Source organism: Tasmannia lanceolata, unplaced genomic scaffold (genome assembly GCF_043159265.1).
Source record: "Tasmannia lanceolata isolate RefF3 unplaced genomic scaffold, GAP_Taslan_0.1 ptg000015l, whole genome shotgun sequence".
Lineage (NCBI taxonomy): Eukaryota > Viridiplantae > Streptophyta > Magnoliopsida > Canellales > Winteraceae > Tasmannia > Tasmannia lanceolata.
The window spans coordinates 40,519,441-40,540,724 of record NW_027518692.1 but is presented as its reverse complement, the minus strand read 5'-3'; the positions used below and the strand labels follow the sequence as shown (position 1 = coordinate 40,540,724).

The window sequence follows — 21,284 nt, the reverse complement described above, 5'->3', positions numbered from 1 at the left end:
CTAAACGGATAAAATCCCACCTAAACGGTTTCTTTGAGTATGACATTCCCCCTAAACGGATAAAATCCCCCCCTTAACGGTTTCTTTGAGAATGGCTCACCGCTGGAGGATAAATTCACCCCCTCAAGGTTTTTCTATGCCTTTAAAACTAATCAAATAACATAAAGGGGAGGATTTTATCCATCAGAGGGGGAAAGTAGCATTTAGTAAAAAAAACAAAGCGTATGTGGCTGACTTGACATCACTTGACGTTAAAGGGGTGTGAATCATCCTCCGGGAGGTGCAAATATATCATCTCCATTAATTTTTAGGAAATGATAAATGCGCTCCTTTTCATCACATGGGACACCCAACTGTTATGTGGCAATCAAATCCGTTGAATCCTTCTGACGTAAAGTACATCAGCCCAGCCCAGCCCGTCTGCAGTCATTGATAAACTGCTGCTAGGTGTAAGTGATGAAAAGGGCCGCATTTATCAACTCCCTAATTTTTTTTATTTTTCTTCCCAATTTTAAGGGCATTTTAGTCATTTTTAAAATTTCCTTTTTCTTCTTTCCAAAATTTAGGAGCCTCTTCCATTAATTTTTTCCTCTTCTTTTACTTTCCTTCTTCTCCTTCTGTTATGATTTTTAACGATTTGTTTTTCTATTTTTCATCTTGTTGCTCTAATTATGTTCTCTTTCTGTATTCTTCTTCTTCTTCTTCTCATTCTCATTTGGATTCTCACCTTTCTTCTTCTTCTTCTCATTCTCATTTGGATTCTCACCTTTCTTCTTCCACCTCTCAAAAAATATCAAACTTCTGGCAAGAAGAAGTGCGAAGAGGAATGCACCTCCTTTGACGGATAAAATCCCCAACGTTTTATGTGAGAATGGTTCACTAGACGATAAATTCACCCCCCCCTCTTATCGTTTATTCTTACCTTTGAAAGTTAAAAGATAACCTGAAAGGGGGGATTTTATCCGTCATGGGGGATATCATTTCCCTTTTTCAAACCTCAGAATCGGTAGTTTCTTTAAAAAGCTCAGCAACTCGGTAGTCTTGAATCCACGAGGTTATGGGACTATAAAAGGTAATTTTACCCCTGTTTTTTAGAATGTTTTGAGAGCGTTTCTCAAACAGGTGTAAAATTACCTTTGTATAGCATTCGTTAGCAAATTCCTTCTACTAATTCAAAGTTAAATGTATGGTCAGGATCAAAACAAATTCTCTAAATATTGCGGGCCCACAAAGTATTGGGTCTCTCCTATGATACGCGTATAGTGCATCGCGCAATCTTGACCGTCCGTCGAAGAGACGCGGGAACTGTTTTAACTGTTTGTCAGGAAAGCTCTTTTTCTCTTCTCTCTCTCTCTCTCTCTCTCTATCTCTGTGGCGTTTCCTCAGGGCTGGACGGTTGATCAAAAGCGAGGAAACGAGAGAGAAAAGAAAGAAAATAAAACGAGAAAACCCTAACCTTCGATCTCATATTTAGCAGCTCTCGATTTCGTGGTACTTTGCGGAGCTTTTTCTGTAAATCTTTCTATATTAATTCTAATTTTCAGACTCATTTTATTGTTATCCTTCGTTTCAATTTTCTAGGGTTTTTAAGTTTTTTTTGAAGTGTAGGTGCTTTAATCCGTCTGTTTTGTGTTGTTTTTTCCTTTTTTTTTGGTGTTGGCATGCGTATTGTTTGAATTAATAGCGGAATATGTGTTAGATAATGCTAGTTGGAGGAAATCTGCATAAACTTAGCTGTTAGCTCGAAGCAATTAACGAAAAAACCCTAGATCGTTGAAGATTTTGATTAGAATCATAGTGTAAGGTATATGAAGCTCATTTTACCATTTTGGCTACAGAGAAACCCTAAGTTAGATAATGCTTGTTCGAGGAAATTTGCCTACTTTTAGCTGTTAGATTGAAGCAATTAACAAAAGAAAAGAACCCTAGATTGTTGAAGATTTTGATTAGAATCACAGAGGAAGGTATGGTAATCTAATTTTACCTTTTTGGCTGCAGAGAAACCCTAGGTTCTTTCATTTGTCTAAATAGCTCGCTCAGACACCAGATCCACTGAATTATCTTAACACATGAGCTTACCTAGCATGGCAGCGGCTACGTTTCGTTTCAGCGGTGTCGAAACCCCTTATGCTGGATTAATAAACTGCCCTTCTTATATTCCTTTGTTCTCATCCTTGATTTCATCAGGGCGACTTGAATTCACATCATCCCTAGCTCTAGATGCTGGATTTTTGCGTAGGAGGCATGTTGATTGTGGAAAGAGAGTTTTGAAAATCAGTTGTGAAAAACGAGCTGTTGGTTTTGTCGAGAAGGCCGAGACCAGGAAGCAAAGTGCTGATGGAAATGTAGACCAGTTGACATGTGTAATGAAGTTCGGTGGTTCTTCTGTTGCTTCAGCTGAAAGAATGAGGGAGGTTGCTGATCTTATTCTTAGCTTTCCTGAAGAAAGGCCTGTAATTGTTCTCTCTGCGATGGGGAAGACGACTAACAATCTTCTACAGGTAATTGTAGATTTTTTTGTACAGTTTGTATTTTTTTTCCTGTGATTGTGGCTTCTTTTAGGTGTTTAATATAAAATTTCATGGCCATGTCTTAGGCTGGGGAAAAGGCTGTCAATTGTGGTGTTTCTAAGGTATCTGACATTGATGAGTTGAGCTTCATAAAAGAACTGCATATTAAGTAAGATCTCACTTATACTTCTTTAGTGGCTTAAATGAATTTTAGCACCATTCTTATCCATGTTTTTGTTGGTTCCTATGTTCAGGACCATGGATGAGCTTGGAGTAGATAGGTCTGCTATTTCTAGTAAGGATCTGTTGTTTTCTTGGGCACTGTTTCCTTCTTGTTAATCAAGTCAACCTGGAGATGTGTAAATATCCCATTTTGGTCTCTATTTCAACTTAATATTTGATATCTATAAGGTCATGGCAACCTGAATATTGTTTACTTTTATTACTTCCAACTATTGCTTTACACTCAACTGTTCTCTTATCGTGAGCTAAATGTTAACACAGCATTACTGCAAGATTTCATAACAGATTTTGCTGCGTAAAACCTGCAACAGTTCCCTGCGCTCCTTTTAATTTTTGTTTGTTTGTATTGTGTGTCATATGTGTATAATCTTTGTTTTTCACAACCTTTCCCAAGCCAGGATAAAGGAGGAGGGTTGCCATCAGGTTGGCAGCCAGCCGTAAACTTTGCCACTCTTCTATGAAATGAATCCTATAGAAAATTCATGAAAGTTTTCCTAAGGATTCACTAGCCGTCCCCAACTAATTTGGGACAAAGGCTTAATTGAGTTGAGTTGAGTTATGAGTATAATCTTTGGAAGCTACCTGAATTCCTTATGTAGTTTTTAATTGCAGTCTCCTCTATGTCTATGCATGTTTTATTGTTTCTGATGGATTTACGAAGATAACGCAAAGGTTTTTGTAATTGTGCTTGTGAACTATTTTGTAGTGCATCTTGATGTTTTGGATCAGCTTCTGAAAGGAATTGCTATGGTGAAAGAGCTTTCTCTCCGTGCAAGAGACTATTTAGTTTCATTCGGGGAGTGTATGTCCACAAGGATTTTTGCGGCATATTTGAATACAATTGGTGTTAAAGCTCGCCAAGTATGTTCCTTTTAATCCTTATGCCTGAGTAAGTTGTGTATTAATGATAACCAGTGGTTATACTTTCATCTAAAATAAGTTGTCAATGCATGGTCGATCCATGTTCACTTGGCTGTATAGATTGTAAGGGATCACGGTTCAACCCAGATTACCCGGGCACATATAACACCTCCGATGAAGTAAAAACTATTTGTTTATTTTCTGAAGCATATTATATGATGTGATCTGCTTGGCTGTTACATCTGGACTAATCGACTTCTTGAATTGTTTATAATTTGATAATTCAAAGTAGTTGCTTGACATACTTTACCTTATATGAACAGAAGGTGTAAGATATGATTTTCAATAAAATCCATTCACATAATACTTATTTTTCTCTCTGTTCTTGTCTGGTCTGTGCAAGTATCGACTGATTGTGTTTCCAAAATATCAATGCTGAGGAATGTTTCAACTATTATATACTGATTAACGCCATCGTATTTGGGACAATAGTTTTTCTCCTTGGATTATCTTACCCCTGAAAAACCTCTAAATTTTCTCTAGAAGTTGAAACTCATTGTAAACCCATTTTTTGGTTCTCCATCAGCAGCATCTAACTGGTTCATGAATAACTGTCATGCCATACAATTCGGTTTTGTTATTAGCTGCTCTCCTGTTATAGGAAAAAGGGTGCACACTCAACCCAAGTCTTTCTACTGCAAAATGAATATATATTTTTTTGAATGGTTGCTGTAAAAGTGAGGATATTGCACCCAACCCAAGTCTTTCTATTGTAAAAGGAATATTGAATTGGAAAGTGAGGATTCAAGAACGCTTGTCAGGCCTACACTGAGCATAAATGCCTGTTTGACCAAAAAGGAAGTCTCTTTGGAGATCTCAAACTCAGAAGCCAAAAGGCCATGGCTTGCATGGTTTCGAGATTTACTTTCTTATGGATACGAGACATGGGATATTATTTTGCTGAGCAACAATGCTCGATAAGCAAGATTGTTATATATCTCATTCTTCTGCAAGTCCAAGCAGCCCATCTGCTACTTTCTGATAAACTTTTATTGCATGTGTGAGAAAATTACTGAAAAGCATTGAGAGAACTTAGATGAAAGGCTGAGACGTGTCTATATATAATGAAGGTCTATAAACATGGTTTATCTGTTAGATTGTTAGCCACTTAGCCTCCCTTAAAATACTCTTAAAAGAACCACAGATTTTTGCAGATGTCTTTGATTTCATTGAGGCTGTGGCTGGTCCTTCAGAGTCTAGAGTTATGACAAGAAGCCCCCGACAGCGTTAGTGGGGTCCTCTTCCTCCAACAGTCTTCCCCTCATCATCTCCTTAGCGAAGGTCCAAGGGTTGTAGAAGAGGGTGAGTTTCTTCCTCGTTAGAATTTTTTACACCAATTACCTTAAACAACTTCCAGATTTCCTCCTTTTCATATCTAAACACATCCCACACTCCCACCAGACCTAGGTTGGCCATATAATTCTAATCGAATTTAAGGTTGTAACATTTTTCCGTGGCAGACACCAAATTGAACTTCTTGAGTTTCTACCTGGCCAGCTTTTAATTACGAGATCCCAATTCCTGTAGACAGATAGAAGATATGCCCCTAGGGCCCAAATAGATCAAGTGGCTCTTGTTGCTCTTGCTTGTCAAAAGTCCTGTTTCTTCCATTCCAATTTCCCGATCACGGCATATGGCACCAATGTCCAAAGGATTCGATTTATGTCCCCAATATAATCCACTATCCAACTGCCAAGAAGTTTAATTGTCGAGTTAGGAAACCCCATTTAAGAACAAACCACCTAAAGACAGCATTCCACACCATTCGCCCCACCGTGCGATGAATGATATGATTGCAATAGTCCTCTTTCTGTTTGCAAAATGGGCATGTTTTATCCACACCATGCCACTCTCTCTCTCTCTCTCTCTCTCTCTCTCTCTCTCTCTCTCTCTCTCTCTCTCTCTCGCACATGTGAATAAGCGTGTTAACATGTGGTAATAGATAATTGCTTGGGTGCCTTTTTTTTTGCAGTATGATGCATTTGAAATTGGTTTTATCACCACGGACGACTTTACAAATGCGGACATCTTGGAAGCAACTTATCCTGCGGTTGCAAAGACATTGCATGGAGATTGGATAAGCGATCCTGCAATTCCAATCGTTACTGGATTCCTTGGAAAGGTCTTTTAGAGCCAAAGTGCTTCATACATATTCTTTATGAGCTGATCTAATCTATGTTTATATATTCAACTTAAGTTACTTCTTTTAGTGCCAGCTTTAAATCCTGGTACGTAATTCAAAGTGCAGGGCTGGAAATCGGGTGCTGTTACTACCTTAGGTAGGGGTGGTAGCGATTTGACCGCAACAACTATCGGTAAAGCCTTGGGCTTACGGGAGATTCAGGTAAAGTTCAACCTGCATGAACACACTGACCCACATCATCACTGTTCTATTATTGTCCAAAAGTGACTAAAATTCTCTCCTTTTATTTCATCAATTTCTTGTCATCATTTTAGTGTAAAACTTTTGTTATTTCAAATACACGACCTTATGTTTGTATAAGAAGATCTATTTAATTCATTACAGGTGTGGAAGGATGTAGATGGCGTCTTGACATGTGATCCTAATATTTATCCAAGCGCAGAGCCTGTGCCATATTTGACATATGACGAGGCAGCTGAACTTGCATATTTTGGTGCGCAGGTATGCTGACCGGACTACCCAGTTTATATTTTGCCTCTATACTTTGTTGATATGGAGAAAACTGTAGAAGATTATGTCTGCTTGCCGAATTGTCGGCCAATGGGAATTTGTGGTTGTTGATATCAATGGTTCATGTTGTTGCGAGTCTTATGTTGTTACTGCTAACTAGATTGAAAGTCATTATTACTTATTAGTTAATATTACTAAATAATCTGAATACTTGAATAGTCATCAATACTGGTAGCTTGTGGAATAATTTGCTAAACATAATGGAGTTTCCTGGTTCCTAGAAGTGTGAATTGCTCCAGTGATTTGCATTCTGTGTGCTTTCTTTGATATAAATTTCGGTAACTAACAAAAAAAAAAAAAAAAAAGCGTGCATGTGTTGATGTGTGTATGGGGGACAAATACAACAGATCATCTACACCCAGTTTCTAGAATACTAGGATCGCAACGATCTGATGCAGAGGTGACACCCCATTTCTTGTACTGTATTAAATTTATATATATGTTTGTGTACATAGTTTCTAGTGTTAGCATGTTAGTAACGTGAGAGAAGTTGACACGTTGTTGATTATCTTTTTATTAGTGAATTGTCATAATTTATTTGTAAGTTCCAAGTGCATGGTTAGTATTTTATGAATTAGCAATAAGCAAGTAAGCCTCATTTCCACAACTGCTCAAATGTATTTTATTATTGAAAAGAACACGCACCTTGGGCTCTAGCCTGGTGGCTAATTTTAATTCAATTTCAAGGAGGGTTAATGATGTATGACCACTATGAGAAGGAAAATTAGACTCTAGATATTTTCTGGGTTGAACCTATGATCAATCTGGTTGTGCACTCTAGTCTAGACAAAGATCTGAATTCAAAATTAACAGGTGGCAAAGGAAGTAATAAACTGGACTGACTTGTCATAGGGTGGTCACTTGGAGGGTTTGGATCGAAGTGGAACATTTCCAACATTTCTGTTGAAATGATAAAAGCCCAAAAGATCAAAACAGCATGGGTGGAAAGTGTGGGGTTCATGGCATTAAAATAATTGGATTTACTAAAAAAGGACGGCTCAGTGCACGAGGCTCCCACCATTGCGGGGTCTGGGGAGGGCTAGATGTACGCAGTCTTACCTCTACTTTGCAGAGAGGCTGTTTCCGTGACTCGAACCCATGGCCACCAGGTCACAATGGAGCAACCTTACCGTTGTGCCAAGGCTCGCCCTCAATTGGGGTTCACTAACAAAGGAGAAAATGCAGGTGAATGAAAAAACTGAATGTGGGGTTTTGCTAACAAATATGGAGACACAGACTTAAAGAGATCTTTTATGGGATCTTAAAAGGTGACTTAACAATAAAGAAGAAAGCTCAGTTTTCTACCAATTTATAGGATTGGGATAAGAGTAAAAAGTAAAAACAGTCCTTCATGGGAAGAAGATGGAAAATTAGAGATCGAAGGAAATGAGTATGGTGAAAGAAATAAATAAAGGATTTAAAAAAGAACTAAGTGGAACAAAATCTATCTAAATACCTGAAATAACATAGATAAAAAAGGATATCTTTGTTAGCATCACACAAGTCCACGGCATCACACCGAAGGGTTTCAATGCCTCATACCTTGAGAAGCATAAATCACTTCCACTATTTTGAAAAGGCTGCAAAACTCCTTTTTATTTATTTAGAAACTCATCATAATTTTGATGGCCTTAGGCCTTTCAAGTATATAGGGTTCACCCAACCAACCTGCTAAAAGATTCCTAAACATAGAAACAAATAATCACTTTCTAATTAAACCAAGTGACTCTCCTCTACCTATTCTAAAGACATCTTCAACTGTACTAGTATCCATGGAGTTTTCTAATGACTCTGATTCTCCGAAATGATTTGAATGATGTAAATTACATGGGTGTGCGTGTGTGTGTCAAGTTCTTAATGTAGTGTTTGGTATTTCTTCTTAATTTCTACATTTTTCTCTCCAGTTTTTTACTTTTTAATCTGTCAAACAGAGATCCAAAACCCAAGTTACACTGGGCCTGGCAACTTGAATGGTCTGTTCAGCCTTTTATCTGTTTCACATACTGCTCCAGTTCTGTTCCCATATGAAGTCTGAAAATATCAAACCATAAAATAAGGGAAGTGATATTTACGCCCCTTTTGATCACCAGGGACACCCAGCGTCAGTGTACAGGGCAATCAAACCCACTGGATTCTTCTGATGTCAAGTACATTAGCCCCCCTTTAGTCATTGATACACTGGCGCTGGGTGTCCCCGGTGATCAAAAGGGGCGTAAATATCAATTCCCTAAAATAATCAGAAGAGTTGGATATTAATTGTTTGTTCGTTACATAATTTAGCTTGTGGAGGCATTAATTGGTGGTTTTTTATGTTCACATTATCTACCGATTCACATTAATTGTTGGTTTATTAGTTATTCACGTTGTATACTGATTCCTGCTATTCTCGATTGCAGGTTTTACATCCCCAATCTATGCGACCAGCTAGAGAGAGTGGCATTCCTGTTAGGGTCAAGAACTCTTACAACCCTCAGGCTCCAGGTACCCTCATCACTAAAGCAAGAGATATGAGTAAGGTTCGTAGCAGCATACATTTGTGTTGACTGCTTTCGCCAGCATTATCTTTCATTCACACTACTCATCTGTGTATAAATTCAAGTAATAAAAAACGTTTCCCACTTCCAGGCTGTACTAACCAGCATAGTGTTGAAGCGGAATATCACCATGTTGGATATTGTGAGCACTCGAATGCTAGGTCAATTCGGTTTCCTTGCCAAGGTAGACTCATTCTGCAACAAATCCTAGCTCTATCCTTTTGTGATGGGTTTTTCTTAGAATCTTTCAAATTCAATTTGCATCACTGGCTGTATGCAGGTCTTTTCAATCTTTGAAGATTTAGGCATCTCCGTTGATGTTGTCGCCACCAGTGAAGTCAGTATTTCTTTGACCTTGGATCCCTCAAAGCTCTGGAGCAGAGAACTCATTCAGCAAGTAAGCTTATGAGTTCAATCCCGTTTTATTTCCGACAACTGATTACTTTCTATTCCTTCATACCTCCGCTTCCAGCATTTCAAACATTGATATGAACTGTTTATTAATTGAATTTTCCATTAATGATGAAATGACTGAACTGACAAACTTTAGCCTAATATAGTTGCTAGCATGTTGAGTGGACTTGTTAGTGTCATTTGGATTGGTCATCACATATGAGACTTGCCCTTGTTAGATTGTTATTTGAGGTATTTGCTACGGAACCTTTAGACCTTTGGGAGAACCTAAATTTATAGGTGCAGTTCAAATTTGCTGAAGATTGTTTTCTATCTGGTGTAGTTGGGTATTAAAAATTGTCAGTCGTGCCACCCATTTCTTGCTGCCAATTGGACAGTTAGGAATACCTGATGGATGTAAATTTGGAATTGACGAAAAGTAGAAAAAAGGGAGAAATAGATGCAATTTTGGACCAGGGCAATGTGTATGATAAAATATAGAAAGGAAGATATTTTTCTGACCACACAGGCGGATAGAAAACAAACTCTTTGATATGATTTAACGTCTTGGAAAATGCAGTTATCTCAACCTTATCATTTTTTTGTTCCCTCTTGGAGAATGTACTGGTAAAGCTGCAGTCATAACCTTACTGTTAGTGTTGGATAGATTTTCAAAATATTTAAGGAATAGGCTCTTTCTGTTACTCGTCTTTGCTATCTAAAGCCCATATGGACCTGTTTTATGGTTGACAGGAACTTGACCATATGGTGGAAGAACTTGAGAAAATCGCAGTCGTGAATCTCCTTCAGCACAGATCGATAATCTCGCTCATTGGAAATGTTCAACGGTCTTCATTGATACTAGAGAAGGTGTGGCTTATTATTTGATATCCTCATAGTTTATTTTCTCATTTTATTCTCTTGGATGCTCTGATAAATTATCTGTTATCAATCAATTTTAATTTTTTGATTACCTGAATTATAAATGTGGTCTCAACATTCTGTCCTTGCGGAACTTGTGAATGAGGGTAGTTTTTGGGTGGCCAGTCTGCCTACTATTTCTGAAATGGACACTGATCATTGACTCATAAGATGGGAATTCTATCGTCTCCAACTCCAATTCATGTTAGCGTTAAGCACACTTCTTTGACCAAAAATGGGGCATTTGAGTCTTTTGCTGTCCCGGTGAACTATTTCTTATCAAGTCTCCATCATCCTTTGCGATACTCAACCCTCTCCTACTGCCACGCTGAACCCCTTTTTTCCTTTCTTGTTGTCTCCTCCCTCTCCCAATAACAACAAAAACACAATATGATAGTACTGAAGGGTTTCCTTGTTTTTTTTTATTTTTAGAATGATGATAAAATTTTATTAATAGAAGGGATGAAGGCGGTCTAGTACACGATAACTAAACTAGAAAAGAAAAGGGAAAGGAAGATACAATAGTATGCCTGATGCATGTGTCTGGTATAATCAAAAGGTAACTCGATTGCTGAAAAAACCCTGACTCATATGGTATGATCCCTCAGTTGGATCGATTCCCTGGTCACCCCTGTATGTTCAAGAGCATCAGCCTCCGAATTAGCCGATTGCCAAATATGATCGATCACAACTAGATGACTCTCCAAAATGTCCTGGGTCTCCTTGATGGCATCCGCAAATCTCTACGGGTGTCTAGTGTCCCCTCTTAACCACTCAATCATGTTGAGAGAGTCTCCCCCAATGATCATGCGATCTAGCTGTGAAATATCCAAAATCTTAACTCCATGATGAATTGCTCGTACCTCCACTTTGTTTTAATCTTTTATTCCAGTGGGGCCCAGGAAAGCCCAAATCCTAGAACCGTTATCCTTGCTCGGAAGACCCTGTCTACCGGTCCAAGGTTGTCGATACTCGAACCATCAAAGTTTAGCTTCAATTTCCTTAGAGGGGGCACTCCTTTAAGCTTCCGGTATGTACATGATGTGGAGCCATTTTCCGATTTAGATTTTGCATCTTTGGGTTGGGATGAATTAAACTTAATGGGGTGGCCACTAAACCTAAATGCATACGTGTTGGATCTCCCATAGTAAATAACATTCCGATCATACAACCATGGTCTTCCCAATATGATGTGTGCCATAGCCATGAGAATGACATAACATCACAAGACCTCATTGTAGGAACCAAATTAGATGGGGATGTGACACCAATGACTTACCAAGATGGAGGCCTCATTAACCCAAGCCATATTGTATGGTTGTGGGTGTGACAGGGATTTAAGACATGTTTTAGTTACAGTACCTTGAGAGATGACATTTCACAACTTCCACTATCGATGACGACTTTGTAGTTCTTTTCGTTAACCTTAGTGCAAGTGTGGATAGTATTCGTTTTCTGCCAATGATCTCCTTTGATAGGGTTTGTAAGAGTTCACCTTACCAAACCTAATGAAACATCCATATAAGCATCAAACCGGTCGTCTTCAATGCTAGCACCCTCTTCTGCAAAGTACTCAATTTCACCACTCAGGTCTCGGTCCTCAACTCCTCCCTCTCCTCCAATGGCGAGGTTATTATTGGGATATGAATGTGCATAATGTCCTCAGCCCTAGCATCTAAAGCAGATGGGTCCTCCACTTTTTTTATAATCCTTAAAAGCAACACTCCTTTTATAATCCTGATTCATGAGTCGCTTGTTGCTTCCTCTAGATACAGCTGGAACATCATGGCCGATTTGATCTATTGGTCTCCTTCCCCAAATTTAAGTGTAAGTAATTCCATGGCTTGGGAGTCGAACTTTCTGGGGGCTAAGGGCCTTAGGTACTGTTTTACCTTGAGTGCTAACTAGAAGGCTTGTCCAAATTTTCAATAAAGCACGTAAGCATCTCACGCCTAATGTTAGGCCTCAACCTAGTTTGGAGCCCAGAGAGAGTCACTCAGGGATTTTCACACATATCGCACCTTGCCTTGACTTCATCGAATTTACCCATGTATTCTGACACGATTAAGGTGCCCTAGCGAATGGTGAGAAGTTGGTCCAGGAGCTTATCTTTATAGCTCGCATGAAGTTATTTTTGTTTCAATTTGAGTTTCATCTCTTCTAATGGGCGATAGACTCTTGTCTCATAATTTTTAATTGACGCTCGACACATATCTACTGGAGTTTCGATTGTCCTGTAAGTGTCATCTTTGCAAATCTAACTTGTTGTGCATCTGTCATCTCTTACCAGTCAAAATACTGGTCCATATTGGTGAGCCAGTCTGTAAAGACCTCGGGTCAAGTTGACCATCGAGATGAGTCTACCTTCACCTTCTTGGTGATGTCTCATGCCTGCTTGTCTCTCGCTCTCTAAACTCATCCCAATCTTGGGGAGGAAGATTGTGTCGAGATCCATGACATTGACGACATGCATAACCCTGACGCTGGGGTTACTCCTGTCACCAAGCGCAGTCCGGATAATGAGGGCCAGAAAATGAGGCCCATGACATTGGACGTGGGGAGGTGTAGGTACACGTGTAGGTGTGGATTCAATCACGGGTACCAGCTGTGCAACTCGTGCAGTCTCCAGGGCTAGAAGACGTGCATGGAAATCTTCGTTAGTATGATTCACGTCATCCAGGTGGGACACAACCCTTCAAATTTGGCGTTCAAGTCTTCCAAGAACTCAACTATTTAGTCGGGTTCCATTGCACTCAAGTGGTAATCAAGACCGCTACATGTTCCATAGAATAGAAGCCCGAGAGCAGAAAAGAACCACTAAGCTTAGGTTGAAATCATATGAAGGTGGTGAGACCGTTCCAATACCTAGGCTCTGATACCAAATCTGACGTAGGACAAATCACAACTAGGCAGGGTTGCTTAATAACCAAAATTAGTACCCCGAAACTCAACAAAAAAAACATGTGTTGTTTTAGAAGTGGTTTCGGGATTTTCAAGTTCTAGGAGCGTCATTTGTTCGAAAAGTATCATATTCGTCGTGTTAATAGACCAGATCTACACAGGCTTCTCCTTCCTCTTTTCCTTCTCCTCCTTCATCCTCTGCATCTTCTCCCTCTGTTGCACATTGGCCATGTCAGAGATGCTGAACTAACATGCAAGGGCTGCTGGGGAGAGAGGGAGAGAGAGAGAGAGAGAGAGGGCTATGCACATTATATGTTAGACTGCATTGAACATATCTTGGCCATATAATTAGGATCACTAAATCATACTGATTTTTCTTTACTTAACTATCTAAGGTGCTGTCAACTATAGGAACAGATTAAATCAATCATGTTTGGCCCCATATGTATGATACATGTAACTGTTATTTTACTGATTGCATGCCCGTGCAGGTATTCAATGTTTTCCGAACTAACGGAGTCAATGTCCAGATGATCTCTCAAGGAGCTTCAAAGGTTCTCTCTCTGTCTCTCTCTAAACCTTTTCCCTATATATATATATATACTAGTGGGACACCCCGTGCGATGTACGGGGAGTGGGAAAACATTATATTTAGATTCTCATGATAGACAATAGAGAAACTGCAAATTACGGAAAAACCTTATAGATCGGAGGGTTGCGATCATCCCATCGAAATGATGTTGGGGGCACAACATATTTGCGTCGCGGCCCATCAAATGGACGGCTTGGATCATCCTATGGCGTTGACTGCAAACTTCATTTGAAAAATCTGGGTGGAGCCTACAATTTGGCCTTAATATTAATGCACGACCCACACCATAGGATGATCGAAACCATTCATTTGATGGGCCAAAATGTAAATAGGTCGTGCCCCAAAAATCATTTCCATTGGATGATCACAACTCTCCAATCTAATAGAGGTTTCCGTAATATGCAGTTTTTCTTTAGATCGGAGGGCTATGATTATCAAATGGAAGGTTTGGATCATGGGGCGGTGCGTACAATGCACTTTGAAAAATACAGGTGGGCCTACCTCGTTCAAAGATTTGGAGAAATTAATATTTGGGCCCACCAACTGTGGGGGATAGTCCAGTGCAAAGATTTGAAGAGATTAATTTTTGGGCCCATAAAAAAGATTTTGAAAAATATGAGAGGGTTTGACCAACCCGTAAGGTCCGAGTGACACGAGCCAGGTCAAAATGACCGGGGAAAATTTACGGGTCATGAATCTTGGACCTGTACCCAGCTCAAGAACTGTACGGACCACATCACAGGTTGATCCAAACCGTCCATGTGATGGAACACAACATCAACAGGTTGTGCCCCCGAAATCATTTCCATACGCTGATCCTAGCCGTCCAATCTATAGAGGTTTCCATAATATGTTGTTCCTCTTACATCGGATGGTTAAGATCACCCTATAGATTTTTTAACACAAAAGCATAAAGGAGGGGGGTAAGATTGAAATTATGTGGCTTTCATGGGTACCTTTGTTAAAAAGCATAAAGGAGGGGGTAGGATTGAAATTATGTGGCTTTAACAGGTGCCTTTGTTAGAAAGCATAAAGGAGGGGGTAGGATTGTAAATATGTGGGTTGAATGGGTGCCTTTGTTAAAACAAGTCAAAAAAAGTGATGCAATTCTCATAGATTTTTGGGAGAAATTGAAATAATTCCCTTACCTTCAAAGGTTCTCTCTCTCTCTCTCTAAACCTTTGCCCTATACATATATATATATATATATATATATATATATATATATATATATATATATATGAGGAAAGTGTTGGTGAGCTTAAGCTCACCAAACTTATGGTGAGCTAGCTTGCCCAATCACATGGGTCCCACATTTTGGGGAGTGATCCAACCCATTCATTTGCAAGGCCTTATCATAGATAGGGGGTGTACCAAAAATCAGCTCCATAGGATCATCCTAACCCCTCCATTTGTGGAGGACAAAAATGGGGCAAATTTGTGTCTGTCCATTTTTGTCCTCCACAAATGGAGGGGTTAGGATGACCCTATGGAGCTGATTTTTGGTACACCCCCCATCTATGTAAGGGACTTTCAAATGAATGGTTTAGATCATCCTAACAAAGTGGGCCCCCATGTGATTGGGCAAGCTAGCTCACCATAAGTTTGGTGAGCTTAAGCTCACCAACAGTTTCCTCTATATATATATATATGGCGAGGTTTCTGAGTTATAGCTCAGCCTGAGCAAGCCACTATAAACACACCATCTCCATGTTGTTTCACTCATCCTACCCATTCATTCCATAGAGCCTCACATAGATAGCACGTTCCTAACAAACCATCTCTATACAATCATCCTAACCATTCGATCTGTAGAAGCTCACTTTCTAGCAATCCATTCTAAAACTCCACATATCAAGTCACCATGATCCTATGTAGATGATTTGCTGCGGACACCCTACCTATGGTAGGTCCTATAGAATGAATGGGTTGGATGAACTCAAACAACATCGGAGATGGTGTATTTAGAGGGCTGCTCAGGCTGAGCTATAGCTCATAAACCTTTTCCCCATTCCTGCGTAGGAGCTCTGCTCCATTGGTCACTTTTTGTGGACCTACTATACGAACCAATGGGAGGCTTTTTAAGCCCCTTAAGAACAGGGAAGCTCCCTGCACAGGAACGCTTTTCTCATATATATATATATATATATATATATATATATATATATATATATATATATATATATATATATATATATATATATATATAGAGAGAGAGAGAGAGAGAGAGAGAGAGAGAGAAAACGGTTCCTACACATATGTGTAGAGAGTTCTCTACACACTAGCTTAAAAAACAATGGGGGCCCACATTGTTTGGGTGATCCAAGCCATCCATTTTAAAGGCCCTCACATAGATAGAGTGTCTACAAAAAATCAGATCCATAGGATCATCCCAACCCTACGATTTGTGGAGGTAAAATGGATGTCTTTAAACCTTCATAAATTAGTCCATTTTTTGCCTCCACAGTTCGAATGGTTAGGATGATCCTATGGATCTGATTTTTTGTGGACACCCTATCTATGTGAGGGCCTTTAATATATATATTTTTTGCCCCACCCAAACAATGTGGGGCCCCACTGTTTTTTAAGCTAGTATGTAGAGAACTTATCTACACATATGTGTAGGAACCGTTTTCTCATATATATATATATATATATATATATATATCATAAGAGAAAATGAGAAAATTATTTGAATTTCTCCCAAAATTCTAATAGATTATACATCACTTTTTTGACTTTTTTTAACAAAGGCATTCTACCCACATATTTTCAATCATAATCCCTCCTTTATGCTTTTTAACAAAGGCGCCACATAATTTCAATCCTACCCCCCACCTTTATGCTTTTGTCATAAAAAAAAGTGGACAAAGTCAACATAGTGATGTTTTGTCTTTGCAAAATTACGAATTGGGTACATATGTTACATAATACTACGGATTTTTTTGAACAGATTACATGATATTATGAATTCTGGACACCTTGAAAAATATTAACGAATTTCGGACACCTTAAGAGGAACAACAATTATGGAAACCGCTATAGATTGGAGGGCTAGGATCAGCCTATGGAAATGATTTTACAGGCACAACCTATTTATGTTGTGTTCCATCACATGGACAGTTTGGATCAACCTATGATGTGGTCCGTACAGTGTTTTGTCGGCCCGTGCATCGCACGTGGTTTTTTACTGGTATATATATATATATATATATATATATATATATATATATATATATATAAAGAGAGAGAGAGAGAGAGAGAGAGAGAGAGATAAAACAGTTCCTACACATATGTGTAGATAAGTTCTCTACACACTAGCTTAAAATACAGTGGAGGCCACATTATTTGGGTGATCCAAACCATTCATTTTTAAGGCCCTCACATAGATAGGGTGTCCATAAAAAATCAGATCCATAGGATCATCCTAACCATTCGAATTGTGGAGGCAAAAAATGGACTAATTTGTGAAGGTTTAAAGACATCCATTTTACCTCCACAAATCGTAGGGTTGGGATGATCCTATGGATCTGATTTTTTGTAGACACCCTATCTATGTGAGGGCCTTTAAAATGGATGGCTTGGATCACCCAAACAATGTGGGCCCCCACTGTATTTTAAGCTAGTGTGTAGAGAACTCTCTACACATATGTGTAGGAACCGTTTTCTCATATATATATATATATATATATATATATATATATATATATATAGAGAGAGAGAGAGAGAGAGAGAAAAAATAGAGTTCCTAAGGTGTCACCTCATATAGCTTATATGAGGTGCGCTTAAAAACATAAGGGCCCACTTTGTTTGGATGATCAAAAGCATTCATTTGATAGGCTCTCACATAGATAGGGTGTGCCCAAAAAATCAACTTCGTAGGATCATCCTAATCTTTCCATTTGTGGAGGTTGAAATGGATGGGTATAAACCTCCATAAATCTGCCCATTTTTAACCTCCACAAATGCTTTGGATCATCCAAACAAAGTGGGCCCCTTATGTTTTTAAGCGCCACCTCATATAAGCTGTATGAGGTGACACCTTAGGAATTTTATTCTCATATATATATATATATATGCTCGTGTGCATGTTGGGTTTTGCCACATAAGGCATTTTGCGGATGGTCTGTTGCATGTAGGCTCACTTTTCACCAGATCTTGTCTTCATTCATGAGGTGGCTGCTGTCAGACCATCCGCGAAATACCTTCTGCAGATGGACACTAGCAAATCCCGTGCATGTTTATGTACACCTAAATAAATTGGGCCCTGTACTATTCAGCAGGTGAACATTTCGTTGATAGTGAATGATAGCGAAGCAGAACAATGTGTGGCGGCACTACATTCAACATTTTTTGGGAATTGCATCTCTCTCGGCTCAATACAGTAAATCAGTTTAATAATGGCAGTACAAACTCATAAAACATCCTCCCCCTTTCTTGTCATCCCTCGATCTATTGTATGGGTGTTGATAAGGAGTGCCCTAAGGGCTTGTTAAGCATCATTTAATTTCCATTGGGATCTTGAATTTGCTCATATTTTGAGGAAACAATCTCAAAACATGCGTAAAAGTCTAAAAGTATGAGTAAATTCAGGTTCCTAAGTGCCGCTAAATGATGCTGGGCACTTGTTAGCAACACCACTATTATATTTCCTTATTTGTTTCTTTCTCTCCTGTCAATGCGTGGAGAAGTAAATGATATCGTTGTTCCCTTTTCTTTTCTTTTTGTTGCGATTTAGGCTGCTAATTCCTACTTTTATTATGTAACACAAGAAAACAGTTATTCATTGGAAAAGTATGTGTTTTTTAGCAGAGTTTTTATACCCTTTCATTTGTCTTCATTTTAGATCGTACAAAAAACGAGGTGCAAGCCTAGTTTTTTTTATAGAACTATTAAAATCTGCTCACTTAAGCATTGATCTAGTATTGGTTTCATAACAGGCCACGGGCCGAGAAACGCACAGCTCTGAGGGAATTTTCAAATGAATGTTTGAACTCTTGGTCACAACTATGTTTTTTGAAGTGTTCAGATCTAGCAAGTGTTTGCAGCTTTCACTTGGGCTCTGTTTTTTCCTACTGAAAGCACATAAAACAAATTTTATGCCCATTTTATGTCTAAAGAAGCGTTGGGGAAAAAAAACTAGATGGAAATGGCCCAAGATCTGTTGGGCATTCAATGGTAGGCACTTATTGATCTTACAGGTGGGTCAATCTCTAGGCTTTCTATAAGTTCATGTCGGGTAGGTTTTGGCACCCAGTTTGTACGCACAATGCAAGTGGGAGCTTACTCCAACATGGACTTGTTATAGTTAGTGCCCTAAAAGTCAATACATTTCATATATCGTGTCACTTTATTATTAATAAATGATTCTTCATGACATCTATTGGGTATTAATTAATTTAATATGTGTGATGTGCTTGTTATGTGACACATATTCTTCCTTATGTAGCAAAGTAGGAATATCATGCTCAAGGATTTAGAGATCCGAAGGAGCAGAGAGATGTGGTATTTCGATTCTTTTCATTCCTTAAAAGTTGTTGGTTGGGGTTAAGATTTTTTATATCTCCTATTGTACACAACCAGCACCCGTCTTGTCTATATGCATGTGTCGTGGAGTGGCTTATCTCAGTTACTTGAATAATTGACCTTAAGAAAGAAGAGGGTGTGATAATAAGGATTGGACACTGAACATGATTACATTACAATAGCCCGTGGACAGGAGTTAGTAAGGCTATTCTATCTGATATGACCCTTTACATGTTCCTAGACCTAAGGGGTCATTTTGGTCTGTGGGCTTAGCCTTGATTCTTGATCTATCTAACCGTGGTCCTTCTAGAGATTATCAGAGGGTTTGACAAACTCACGAGACTAATAAGGATGCCCGACATAAAATTCTCCGCCCTAATTATGGGGATATCATCTACAGTTTCAGTCAGAGCAATATGCTTACAAAATAGCTTGGCCAAGCAGATTTGATAAATGGTTTATCAAATGTTTTATTAACACTTGATGTTTTGAAATGATTTTCCAATGCATTTGCGGGCTTTAATTGCTTCACTAGAAGGTATATCGTGAGTGGGCTTGGGGGTAGTAGTTGTCCACCCCCCCGTAACACTCAACTTAGTAGATGTGGAATGGAGAAGGGACTTGCACATATTAGATGTGATTAAGGGTACGATGATTTGACGGTCATCTTCATAGTTACGTCTTGATAAAGGCGACTGATCCAATGTGATTGTAGTTATTGACTACCGAGCAAAATCGCAGTGGGGCACATTATTGGATTTTGCAGGATTGACCGTTGAATCCCTGCAACGATCTCACTCATAACTCGAAGACCCATTTATATCCTTTGGATGAGGGTCCCGCATTTACTAGATTACAAGAACGGACTAGATTCCTTTCATTTGATGCGAGGAAAAATATTTACGTAGTTTCTTTAGTGTATACATACCGTTGGACGCATTTGGAATACCCAAAGAGTCAGTTGTTGACTTCTGTGTATTTTAAAAATTATAGAATATTATGAATATTGATGGAGCTTTTATCCCATTAGATGGGAAGAAATAAGTTTATCTAATTTAAAAAATAAAATAACAAGTGTGTATTTAGCTTAGAAGCCTGCTTTACTAAAACAATCATAATTCTCTGACTTTTTTAGCGAAAATGAGTGTATAAGTACTCGTTTTGAACAACTTTATAGTTTATAATTTTTCCAGATTCGTCAATCTAATAGTCTAAAAATGAAATTGAAAATTGGCCAGCAGCTTTGTAACGGAAATTCAATTTCAAAAATGGAAAATTGATTTAGGTTTTTGCATTGGGGTGGCCCAATGTGCAAAAACGCCCCCTAGTGAACAAAACACATTTTCCCTTGTTTTGTGAATATTTTAAATAATATTTTAAATCATTAGTTTCCTATTACTTTGGAGAGAAAATAAGAAAAGTAGGGAAAGAGATAAAATTAGAAAACTAATTTCTCATCTAAATAAGGATTGCAAGAGATATTGTAGGAATTGAAAACCCAACTCTATATATGTCTCAATGGGATGTTTTGGGCTTAAACAACAGCTGGAAAATTCATCTCCCTCTCCTTCTGAAATCATCTCATGTTGATTTCTTCTTCTCCTCTATTTTTCTCTTCTAATTCTTCAATTCTCCATCTAGTTTTGTAAAACAAAAACCATGAAAGCTCCATAGATTAAAGTCCATATTCCCATCCAGGGTACTGTTATGATCGGTACCTCAACAAGAATAAAAGTTATTCGAAATCCCCACGTGCAATTCAAAGGAATCCATCAGTTCAAGCGGGTCTTCGGCGATGAGATCGATCATGGCCTTTTGAGAAGTAGATCAAGCAGAGGCTGTTATTGCAAACGCCACAAAGGTAATTTTTTGTAACTTAATGTTTTATTTTAATCACCATCAAATCATCTAGACCCTAGGATCCTGGGTTAACAGGCAAAATCGTCGAGAAAAGTTTTGTTCTACGCGATTTCTAGTTCCATTGTGCGTAGTAATTTCACCTAAGGGTAAAAAACCCTTCCAACAGGACC

At 38.7% G+C, this 21,284-nt stretch overlaps 1 protein-coding gene across 4 annotated transcripts; it reads left to right on the top strand.

Annotated features, from left to right (window-relative positions):
- The first annotated feature begins 1,321 nt into the window (after window positions 1-1,321).
- LOC143847253 (aspartokinase 2, chloroplastic-like) lies at window positions 1,322-19,109 on the top strand. 4 transcript variants are annotated; one of them, XM_077356021.1, is made up of 14 exons: window positions 1,325-1,491; window positions 1,999-2,501; window positions 2,597-2,679; window positions 2,765-2,805; window positions 3,460-3,614; window positions 5,647-5,796; window positions 5,923-6,018; window positions 6,202-6,318; window positions 8,784-8,903; window positions 9,013-9,105; window positions 9,202-9,318; window positions 10,068-10,184; window positions 13,628-13,690; window positions 18,669-19,109. In XM_077356021.1, the coding sequence occupies exons 2-14, from the start codon at window positions 2,070-2,072 to the stop codon at window positions 18,711-18,713; spliced, it is 1,629 nt and encodes a 542-aa protein (XP_077212136.1). In that variant the 5' UTR covers window positions 1,325-1,491; window positions 1,999-2,069; the 3' UTR covers window positions 18,714-19,109. The 4 variants fall into 4 exon arrangements, with proteins under 4 accessions (XP_077212137.1, XP_077212136.1, XP_077212135.1 ...); XM_077356020.1 differs by lacking the exon at window positions 18,669-19,109 and adding an exon at window positions 18,012-18,548 and having other exon boundaries at window positions 1,330-1,491; XM_077356019.1 differs by lacking the exon at window positions 18,669-19,109 and adding an exon at window positions 18,009-18,548 and having other exon boundaries at window positions 1,330-1,491.
- The last annotated feature ends 2,175 nt before the right edge of the window (window positions 19,110-21,284 follow it).